This window comes from Aspergillus alliaceus, assembly GCF_009176365.1.
Source record: "Aspergillus alliaceus strain CBS 536.65 unplaced genomic scaffold BDW43scaffold_30, whole genome shotgun sequence".
Lineage (NCBI taxonomy): Eukaryota > Fungi > Ascomycota > Eurotiomycetes > Eurotiales > Aspergillaceae > Aspergillus > Aspergillus alliaceus.
This window is the reverse complement of record NW_022474713.1, coordinates 33,531-44,886: the sequence shown is the minus strand read 5'-3', so window position 1 is coordinate 44,886 and position 11,356 is coordinate 33,531. Positions and strand designations below refer to the sequence as shown.

At 47.9% G+C, this 11,356-nt stretch overlaps 3 protein-coding genes across 3 annotated transcripts; 1 reads left to right on the top strand and 2 right to left on the bottom strand.

Moving 5' to 3' along the window:
• Positions 1-452: 452 nt before the first annotated feature.
• On the bottom strand, positions 453-1,826 carry BDW43DRAFT_312366 (uncharacterized protein; the record flags this gene model as incomplete). Its single annotated transcript, XM_032047353.1, has 1 exon — positions 453-1,826. One exon carries the CDS (start codon positions 1,824-1,826, stop codon positions 453-455), a length of 1,374 nt encoding a protein of 457 aa, XP_031898878.1.
• A 312-nt stretch (positions 1,827-2,138) lies between these two features.
• BDW43DRAFT_301200 (KR domain-containing protein) lies at positions 2,139-4,840 on the bottom strand (the record flags this gene model as incomplete). The annotated part of the gene is made up of 10 exons (XM_032045005.1): positions 2,139-2,650; positions 2,696-2,885; positions 2,932-3,045; positions 3,109-3,586; positions 3,655-3,907; position 4,007; positions 4,085-4,166; positions 4,284-4,504; positions 4,566-4,592; positions 4,646-4,840. The coding sequence occupies 10 exons, from the start codon at positions 4,838-4,840 to the stop codon at positions 2,139-2,141; spliced, it is 2,073 nt and encodes a 690-aa protein (XP_031898877.1).
• A 1,132-nt stretch (positions 4,841-5,972) lies between these two features.
• Positions 5,973-7,584, top strand: BDW43DRAFT_280194 (FAD-binding oxidoreductase). Its single transcript, XM_032042397.1, has 2 exons — positions 5,973-6,637; positions 6,711-7,584. The coding sequence occupies exons 1-2, from the start codon at positions 6,002-6,004 to the stop codon at positions 7,455-7,457; spliced, it is 1,383 nt and encodes a 460-aa protein (XP_031898876.1). The 5' UTR covers positions 5,973-6,001; the 3' UTR covers positions 7,458-7,584.
• Positions 7,585-11,356: the final 3,772 nt, after the last annotated feature.

The window sequence follows — 11,356 nt, the reverse complement described above, 5'->3', positions numbered from 1 at the left end:
CCTGAAAATAAATATAAAGCTAATAGCGAGAATGCCCTTGTTGTGCCAATGCTTTGAACAGGAAGTTATGGCGATACAAAGCCGAAATATAACAGTACAAGCATGTGTGGAATGAAGTAATACTGTACGATCAGGCAGTTTAAAGGCCATGGGCACTAGAAGAGCCATAATATCGATATTTCACATTTTATGTTGACACTCCTGTCTACAGGTCAGTGTATCGGGCAAGGCAAGTCGGTCCATGATAAATCAACAGTTTTTTTTATGTAACTTAACAACCCAACTCCTAAACCATAAAAATAGGTGTACCAATCAATAGTCTTGTCTCTGATAGCAACTAATAGCTAGGCAAAATGGCACGATATAACCAAACAAACATGTCGAGCCCTAGCCAAGCCAATTCACCCTGCACCAGAATCCCGAGCCATGCATATACCGAAACTCTTAACTCTTTAAACCAGACTGAACCCCCCATCAATAAAATGATCCGCAGCAGTAATCATACACCAATCCCGAAAGAGCCCAGACCTAGGAGCATACCGAACAAACCCGTTAATCTTCCCATTCGGGTCCCAAACCGCTGACCCACAGTCACCGCTAACCACCTGCGAGCTGAAACCCTGACCCATATAATCCCACCGACAGTTGATCCACCGGCCATCGGGCTCGAATTTATTCCCGCTAGGAATATGAAAACGACTCTGTACCCCCCGCGCACCCTCAATCAGACCCGAAAACGGACTGTTGAAAAAGACCTGTCCTCTCTGCGGGGTCTCCGCCATGCGCACGAAGCCGGTTAGTGCGAATGGAGCGTTTTCAAATAGCGTATTAACAAAATGGACATTCTGGTTCAACTTGATCAGGGCGACGTCCGTGCCCGGCCGTTTTGCTGCAAGGGTACCGACCTCCGCTCCCGATGAGTGAGGAAGATAGACCTTCAAGCCATCCGATGCAAATCCCCGCGCCGACGCGGTCATGAACAGTTGACCCTGAGAATTACGCACGAGGACACCAGCAGACGTCAACATCCCACTTCCCGGCTTGGGGTGTCTGCCCAAGCTAAGCTTAGCACCCGGTCGCAGGATGGGAGCCAGGGCGTCTTGGTCATACGCGCGGGGAGTGAGCTGCTCCAGAGGCAGGGAAGGCAGTATAGCGGGAAGGCTCATCTCGGACTCATAAAGATAGGAGCAGTAACAACGGGCGAAGGTCCTGGGCAAACTCTCAATGACATTCTTTCTTTGCATGGCATTGCCAAGAACAATGACAACGATATGGCCCCAATACTGGACTTCAGTGATAGGGATCTTGAAATATTGAAAGAACCCCTTGATAAGGTCGAACAGGGCGGGGAATTTAGTTTCATCAAAGGTGTAATCGAAGTTAGTACAGGCATGCCGCCCGGGGGGCTGTGGGCATCTGAAAATCGGTTCCACGGGCCCATAATCCTCCAAATCTGTCGTCAAGTAGCACGGAAAACCGGCGACCCTTTTGGGCCATGGCTTTGGGGGCAAGTAATCGAGCCACAGAATCAAGATCCGCCCATCAAAGCCGGATTCCCTCAGCATGGGAAAGGTTTCCCTTAGGTGTTGGTCCCATTTCAGGAGGTGGAACATTCTGGGGTCGTGACGGGGATCAAAGTGAACAGTGATTTCGCCAGTCAATTGGAGGTCGATCGCATTTGGCACTAATGGCAACCTCTCAGTACCAGTGGCGAGGATAGTACTCTTCTTGTTGATATCGACACAGAGAAGAATATCTTGCTCCAACGGCTCTTGTTGACGGGTGGCTGCAAAAGCAGAGGCCCGCCCGTGAGTTGGCAATTCCATAGAAATGTAAGAGGAGGAATAAAATCTTGTTCCAAATGCGTGTATGACTTGGTAACTCAGATACAATAGGTTTATGTAAAGATTTTGTGAAGGTTTCTTGTGAGAGTGGTTGTCAGGGGGAAATGCTTCCACAGTGGCACTTAGGGAAAGGTTAACAAAAAGTTGGCAGTGTGACTGATTACATTAGTAGCATATCATCATCTACGTATGAATGGAGGTCTTATTCCATAATGAGTCAATTCTGAGCCATGGTAGCAAAACCGCCATGAGAACATTCTGCGGCACAGATATGCAGATAACAAGCTATCTCAGTTAAGACTGCACTTCAGCACCATCGACCTCATTATCCTGCTGCAGCAGCTGCTGCTGCTCCTCACCCTTCTGATACTTAGCTTTCCAATGGGCCATAACAACCTTCGCGAGGCCTCGAACTGTCCCAGCCTTATTTATCTCCGCGAGACCTATATCAACTCTCCGGTAGCGTCGGACCGAGCTTTTGACCTCAATAGCTATCAAAGAATCAGTTACCAAGTTGGCTGTGTGTTCATCATCCATATCCGCAAGTGTAGCTATAAGGCCTCGAATATGCGCACCTAAATCTTTGATCAAGATCCGCTCTGTCTCTGGGTCATCTAAAATGGCGGGGTTGGCCTCAATACGGTCTGCAAGATCCTTAAGAGGATCATTAGATTTGTAGTCCCCCTGTACCTCGAGGTTGTAGTAAAAAGTGAAGCGAGCCTCGTTCATCCACGTTGCGTGAAAGGTCGGATCGGAGCTGGGCTTTGTGTGGCTCATACCAATAGTGGACACGAAGGTGCTTGGGTCTGAGAGGCGATTAACAGAGGATTAGAGGATGGATAGGGCTATACCCTCCAACAGGTCTTTGTCGGACAAGAATCTAATTGAGATGTCTCGGAAATGTTGCATGATCTTCTCATGATAGCTTAACCGTCCGACGTTTGCCACTGGCCCAAGTTGGATGACGGAGCAAGGTAGGCCACAGTTGCGCCGGTAGTGTGCAATTCCCTCTAGCAAGCTGTTTGCTGCTGCATAGTTGGGCTGTCCCGCATTGCCAGTCACAGCGAAATTAGATCCCACAAAGTACGAAAAAGTCAAGAGGGTTGCCATCGAGGGTGTAATGCAAGTTCCACGCCCCGTCCACCTTTGGAGCTATACTTGCGGCCCATTGCTTGTAAGACATTTCTGCAATGGTTTGGTTCTGAGAAGACCTTGTATCAGCATTCATTTAAAGGATATCGGCAAGGAGAGAATAACTTCTTACCATAATTGTCACAGCCAGGTGAATAACGCCAGCGAGAGGCTTTCGGCATGCAGAGACTGCCTGCTGGACATCACTGAGATTTATCTCACTTCCGGTTACAATAGCTACGGAAGACCCTTGAGCTTTTAATTCCTGTAGAAATGCCTTATCTTCCGTTGAGAGCCCTGCAGAATGGGACAAGGATACAAGCTCCCGAGCTCCACTTTCAACCATCCAAGTTGACACAGTTTTGCCAATTCTGCCGAGGCTGCCGACTAACAAATACGACTTAGTTGAGGGAAAGGTGACATTTGGTGGACAAGGGATGCATGGGAGTGTCTCAGGCTCTTCGGGCATCTGAATGAGAATCTTCCCCATGTGCGTTCCCGTATGCATATAGCGAAAGGCATCAACCATCTCTCTCGCTTGATAGATTGTTACTGGACGAATGGGTGCGATGGAATCGCTATCCATACTTCTTCGGATACCGGATACCAACCTGAACGAGGGTGTAAGCCTAAGGACAAGCTAGTTCACTGCCAAATCAATAATCAAGATATGACTTACTTGTCAACTGTTGGGGAATCCCCATTTATTATGTCCATCAAATCGGTACCGAAGAAGGCTCGGTTGCTTGAAAACGGAACCATGTCCAGCGTCCCATGAGCAAGAATATCCCTTGCGCCCTGCTCTATCATCTTTCCGTACTCGGTTACACATTCCCATGCTGCCCGGAGAAGACTTCTTGCTAATGAGTTGGGGACTACATCGGCGCCGCAGCCCCCGGTCACATGCATAAGATCTGGTAGGAAGCTGCTGTCTCGAGAGTGGGAAATATGTTTCAACAAGATATCGAGCTTTCTCCTCGCTCCCCACTGTTGCATATATCTGTGTCGCCCAAGCTTGTTATTCTTTATACCCTTATCAAATGGATAAATAGAACAAAAGAAGGGAAAGAGGAATATGCTCAGTAGTAGTACAAAAGAGCTTTTCTGACCGTGGCTTGGATAATTTGACAAATATGAATAGAGGCTATTCCTACAGCACCGCAGGCTGAATGAATCAAAACTGTCCGTTTGCTATATATATTAATAAGCTAATTTAACCAATGGAAATCAATGTCATTCTCTGACCTGGCATCTTTCTCGATGCTGGCTAGGTGAATCAATGCCTAGATGGCGGTAGTATAGGCATACGGAATGGTTATTGCACTCTCAAGACTGTATTTCTCGTCGATCTTGAAACAGATCCTTTCTGAGATTATAATGCGTGTTCGAAACGAACCACAAGAGAAGGCAAGAGCCTTATCCCTAGGTTTAACATGCTCAACTGCAGATCCAACGCGGCGGACGATGCCAGTGCATTTAGGACCCAATTGGCTTCCATCACCTACAACCCCTAGAGCAATCGTAATATCCTATAATGCATGTTAGCTAATGAGTATCTAATTTAGGAATCAAAAAAGTCACGGGACATACTATAAAGTTGAGCCCAACATACTTAACCTACTTAACATCAAGCTCTATCTCATCTGGGCCTAATCTCGAAACGTCTTCACAGCTGGTGTCCAGCAAAGTGCCTCTATCAGTCCATACGCCCCGAGACTGAGCTTCTTCGGGACGCCTTCATTGAAGCGAGGGGTGACAAAGTTGACAGTGGCCCAAGTGTGACTGGAAACATGCAGGAGACCCTCAGAGATAGCGTATTCATACCCTGGAAAGACGTCTACCCGCTGAATGTCTCGATCGTACATTTTGTTCGCCACTTGCGTCAGTGCGGGGGCTGATTTAGCATCGAAGGTCCAGTTCGACTGTCACTATATCCTTGTCTAATTCTTGCCGAGCTGTCCGCATGAAGCCATAGGTTAGTGCAATATGTGGGTCAAAATCAACACTCGACCTTAGATATAATTGTGGAAGAACCCATAAGAGCTGGTTCTGCCCTCTCTGGGCCATGTAACCTTGAAGTACATGGTACTTACCCTCTGGCAATTTCCAACACAAACTTGCTTGTACCCTACTACACCAGGCAGCGCTTACGATATTGACAACATTGCTCTACTTCTTTGCACATCTGGCACGGTTTAAAACGCCTGTCATAATTGTACGCCCTTCTTGTGTTGTATATTCCCGGCAACTGTTTATCATACCAACTCGAACCTCTCTTGAGATCGGGCCTTAGCTGGTGTCGAAGCGCAAGGTAAATACATGAAGCGCTATCGAGAGTACAGGCAACCATGCTCTGGATTTCGATGGGAAGAAAATCATAGTTGATGTAAACATCAAGTGAGAAATCTGGTTACCATCACAGACCTTTGTTGTCGACCACACGGTCCACGCTCATACATTTATAGGAGGTTTTGAAACTCCGCCACATTCATGCTCCATGCATAAGTTCGCAAAAAAAAAAAAGAGAGAGAGAGAAAAAAAAAAAACAGAGAGAATTGTCTAGACCCCTTCGATTATCCATATATATAACCTCTAGTACGATATCCAAATAGCCATAAGAGTCTTCCGCGATAGAGGGCCATTATCCAGTATTATCAAAAGTACGAGGAATTGATTTCTAATTGACAGGTTCTGTAGCATTGTTTGCACCTCTTTGGGGGCCTTTCTGCTAAGCCTCCCCACGGTAGGTCCCACTTCGAAGGGTCCAAATATACACGATTCAACCAACCCTAGCATTTGATTACAGTACGCTAACGGAAGAAAAATGGGTCTGACGTTCCATGATGCTCCCCTCTGCATATACGGGTTCGGGGATATTGATTGGATTTGATCCTTAGTGGGGGCTAGTTAATGGGACGCCTTAATCAGGCTTGGTTGCGCCTAGACCCTATATAAAGGAACATGGGGTCTGGTTAATCTCGCCAGATCACCACTTGACCTCCCTCAGACTCGCCTTGAAGATCAAAATGGCCCTCGAAACCGTTAGGGCGAATTTGCAAAAGCTCGAAGAATTTCTGTCTAGACACCCGGAAATCCAACATGTCACATCGTCCTCCCCAGAATATGATAGCACCCGGGCTACTTTTGTGGCCCGCCCGGATGTCACTCCAAGTGCAATCGTCCGACCACCAACCATCGAAGATGCTGTCTCTATCGTATCCTTCTTAATTACAAATAAGATCGAGTTCACCGTTCGAGTTGGCGGCCATGATATGTTGTCAAGAACATTCAAAGATATGATTGTCGGAGTAGACCTCCGACTCATCAACCACGTAGTGATAGACGAGAATCATCTCACAGCTCGAGTCGGAGGCGGGATTCTAATAGGTGATCTTTCTAGGAAGCTCCATGAGCATGGGCTAGCAACTGCCACGGGTACAATCTCCCCCGTTGGGTACGTTGGCTGGGCCATGTATGGCGGCTACGGGCCATATAGCACTCAGTTTGGACTGGGTGTCGACCACATAATAGCTGCCAAAATTATTAATGCTCAGGGAGAACTAGTTGAGGCCGATGCGGATCTTCTGAAAGCGATTCGCGGCGCTGGGGGGGCATTTGGGGTTCTGGTCGAGGTGACTATTCAAGTTCATCGGCTGGATAAGGTATCTATCTCTACCCTCTAAAGGCCACGTCTTGGGTCTTCAAAATTCCCCTTTCTGACCTGTCCGTGAATAGATATTGGCTGGTGTACTCTTCCTTAAGTCCGACGATATACCTGCCGCTGTTCGGCAGTATAATGAGGGTTACAGAAGGCTATCGGCTGAGGGGATTCCAGCAGCTCTAACCATTGCACAAGCCGCTGTTAACACACCACAGGGCCTGGCTCTCTTATTGCTTGTTAATTGGAGTTCTCTTGATTTTGAGTCTGGAAAGATTTGGGTCGATAAAATATCTAGACTTGCTCCTGTAGTACTGAACACGGTCAAGGAGACGACTCCGCCGGGCTGGTTAGAAGAGGCAGGCCGACTAGTCCCTAGGGAAACTCAAGGTCGCATGTATACGATCAATGTGAAAGCTATCACCAACGAGGTTGTCGACGTGATCAGCACCCATTTACAGAGAATGCCGTCTGACCCTCACATAATCTGGGACATGCATGAGCTCCGTCGCTCATCTCCGTCAGCAAGGCCAAGGTCAGACTCCGTATTTGCCGCCCGGGAAGGTCATTTCATGTTCGAGATCGTTTCCATCGCGGAGAAGAAGGAGAATCTGGATTCGGTTTTGGCTTGGGGCAAAGAGTTTCAAGAAGCGTTGTACAAGACAGATCCGGATAACATACTGGCCGCTACCTACCTTTCGATGACAGCACCGGATGAAATAGATTTGACTAAGGTCTTCGGCGAGCATTACGAATTTATGCGAGAGTTCAAACAAAGTCATGACCCTCATGGTGTTTTTTCGAATGGTTACGTACGTTTCTGATGTTCTCCTGCATGTATATATCAAGGCGTCCAGCTCTAGGCTTATTGTCCTCTGAGAGAGTTTACTAAAGAGTTTGGTCCAAGAAACTTCACACAAATCTCGATATGAACGACAATTTAGATATCTGTGCCAACTTTCTTTGCCAGAGTTACACCAGTCAGGAAAGACTATTATCTTTTTGTAATTTACTATAGCAATCTCAAGCATATTCCCTTCCCCTAATCAGATTTCTGGGTTTCAAAATACCAATAACACTTCGTACAGTCATAGACATATTAACATCGATTAAGTAGGGAAACTGTTTTCAAAAATCCAACGAGAGTTTCCCACATACATAAGGCACCACGAAACGCCATCGTGGGGAATATCCTGTGGACATATGGCGGCTATGACTCCGCAGTATCTTGTTTGCATTATCCCATCATTTTATCTTTGTGCTTTTTCTGTTTGACAAGTCTGACGCTGTTTTGATCGGTTCTGGAATATTTTTATCATCACACGCACTTTGTTAGGATCTCTGTTGTGCTGTATACCTCCCTGGGTTCCGTTGGTAAATCAGGGCCTCGGACGTACGAAGCATCGAGTGTCAAAAACTGAAATTGACGCCTTAATTTAAGCTGTACTAGCCTGCACTTGCAGCGAGGGAAGAGAAGCAGGTAAGCACCACTACGTCCGCTATGGCGTCCTCGGCCGGAATAAAGAAAGTTAATCTAGGAATAAAATCGCGAGGACAGATATATGGCGAAGATAGATTATCTTATGAAGGGAGATATCTTGCGAAAGAAAAATTCTTGTGAAGATAAGAGACCTCACGAGAATAATCCAAAAAAATAAAGAAAAACACTTGCACCATAAGAGGAAGACCCCGAGCCAACATTGCGGGCCCTTCTACGACTCCCCCTTCCACCGCGAGAGAGTCCGGGAGAGAAGGACACGGAAGGGATGCCGTTTGAGAACGACAGAGAAAACTCAGAAGAACACGACGACATCTGTTGCGAGGGAAATAAATATCTCGCGAAAAACGCCCCGAAGGCAAGGGAAACTTACTGCTGTAGTAAGTGAGAGCAAACAGACGGTGAGAGAGGGACCTTCAATGGGAGCCTATTTCCAGAGGTTCCCTATCAATGCGACTTTTGCCAATACCATAATATCTACGTGACATGCAAGGGCATCCACCACGCTGCGAAAGTGTATCAGTCAACATGGTCAGTAGGTAAACTGGCCTAGCCCATTCTTTGATAACAGACAAATGAAGAAAGAAGTGTACGTAGCCAAAGATTCAATATGCACGCTCAGATTCCCCAGGTCCCGTATTTGGGATCATCCTCTGGCGGCTTAGGAATTGCTAATTTGATGAGATCCTTGAGCTTCTAAAAGAAACGAATGGTGACTCAGATGGGGAGTAATTAGCTGTCAGGAAGGACTCAGTACTAGATGATTATATGGCTGAACCTCCAGTTCCTAGCCTCATCAAAGTTGCTCTTTGTTTCTCTATTACCGCGACGGCCAAATGAGTAGCTGGCCTAAATATTATGGGCTACTCCAGTCGAGAATTGAATATGGCTTGGATGATGTGTCGTCACCGGTCCTAGGGGACTGGTGGAGAGGTCGTCATAGTTGCACGCGACTCATTAGCCTAATGTCGACAGGACTCACCCATGACATATTGCGGCTCCTGTTCATTTATAATCTGTGCACGTGTGCTAGTCAAATCCCTTCTTCGCATCGGTGGTAGCGCTCCTGTCGAGTGGTGTTCGAACTGGCGTCCAGTGGCGGTGTAGGCAAGATAGATATCCTAACAACTAAAGCTGAGACTTGACTTTTGAGGGATTAGCAAGTCTTCATAAGGTTATGAGATCGTATTTGAGACTTCCGATTTTGAAGTTCCTTATTTCCTAGAAGCAGTCCCATGCCTTCATCGAAGTGTATGTGTAGTGTAGCAGTATTTTGTGTGATGTCGTGCAATTCAGGTTCCTGATTAGGGTCTGCGAACGCCATGATTCAATGCGAAAAATTAGCTTTAAGGAAGCAAAAAGGACACCATAGAATGCGGGAGCAGGCTATCCAGCATTCATGGCTAAGCGATAGCTCTAAAGCCTCCATAAATCTTTGCAAGGGTTTCCTCAGAAAAGTAATATGTGGGAAGTCAAGAGTTGACGATGCCTCCTGTCTCGCAAGTTCACGGTAGACGGACTATGTTTAACCCCTTAAGAGGCTTCGCGCGGCTATCATAGGTCCTCCTCCTGGTATTCAGGTTTTATCAAGTGTTTCGTTCTTGTCGAAGTCGTGGGTCCAATTACTAGCTCGGACCTTAAGTGTTGTCCCCAATATGGTCATTACAGCCCAGGCATCGGCAAGTTTGGTGTACGCAAGAGGCCAGCCACCGCGTAGGACATTCTAAGACCAGATGACCAGATGCCAGTGCTCGTCAGCAGATGGATTGGGGCTAGTCACGTTATTGAACTCTCGCTTGGGCTCCAGGTGCTTCAGCTGTTTACTCCTTGTAACCCGTAAGTTGGTCTCGGAGAATAAGAACCACTGGGCTGGCCGAACGGTAGTAGCTTGTCTAATTTGTTGGCAGGTTCTCAACGACAAGGAAATATCGAATATTTGCGCTCAGTCGTCGACCGCCATTAGAAGTATACCGTGCTTCGATACACCCCTTAGAGTTCATATCGATGCAAAGCTCCAGGGACTGAAGGACAAACCAGGCGGCCGGGGCAGGAGGTGGTTTATCGATATCAGTTGGGCCAGCGACAGAACCAGCTATCGCATGCTCAAAATTATTAATTGCTGCTCGGAGAGCCGCAGGTAGTAGGGGAATAGCGTGCTAGGGCACCGCAGGTGGCAGGAGCAGAGGACTAGGGTTCCTTTGAACAATTTACTACCATGTACAGAGGTTGATCACTGGTTTCTGAAGCTATTGGGGTGCGGTGAGGGTTTTACTGCAGCGGGTAGCATGTGACCACACGTGCTACTATATCAACCGCAGGCGCTGTAAGGTGCGCCTAACATTACCCCACTCTCTCAGAAAGCCCTGAGGCCAGGGCTTCGTAGGTGCTTATTCATACTGGCGTAGGATCCCGCCTTATGCGGGGTGTAGGCGTTCGGTGGTTCTTAGCAGTGTGTGATTTCACGCTTGGGGATAGCCTCACGTTTTCCATTTCGGGAAGTGTAGGAACGTTAGTTGCGTTGTAGAGGGTCCGATCCCGATTTCTGCCGGGCGCCCTATGGTCTGAAACGCCCGATTCCATTCACTTACTTGACATCGGGCGGCGGTGTTGTGTTGTGGTTGCGTTGTGCCATTCACTAATTCCGTTGCCTAGGCGCCGTTTGTGTTGGACGTCACCTGCTATAGAGCGATTTCTCACGCGCTGTTCCCCATTCCTTTACTCAATCACCAACCTCTCCTACCTCCGCGGTAAGCGCCTCGTTTTTCCCCATCACGCCGCGCGTTTGGGTCATTCCGATCGCAGTATCCCATTCTGCTCGTTGCGTTGCCCGTATCTTGCGGTGTTGAGGCCTCCTGAGCTATCAGGTGTGGCGCTGTTGCGTTCATCGTTCTGCTGATGATTGTGTTCTGCGTTGAGCTCTTTCCCGCTTCCTTTTATTGCTTCGTCTGTGGGCTTCCGCATATGTTGATTTCGCTGGTGTATTCAACAGATGGTCAAACGTCGTTCCGCTGCCGCTCGTACCCTCCGCCGCGCCAATAGGCGCAAGAAGAGAAACTGTGCCCGTCTCCTGCGTCGCCAGCGGGCTTCAGCCCCTCCTGCATCTCCTCCCTTTGGGGGCTTTTCGCCGAGTCCGTCCCCGGCCCCCTCTTCAGAGGAAGCTGTTGCGCCACTGGATAGCGGGGATGGTATCGCGCTTGGAGCCCCCCTTAGCGGGGAAGATCTCTG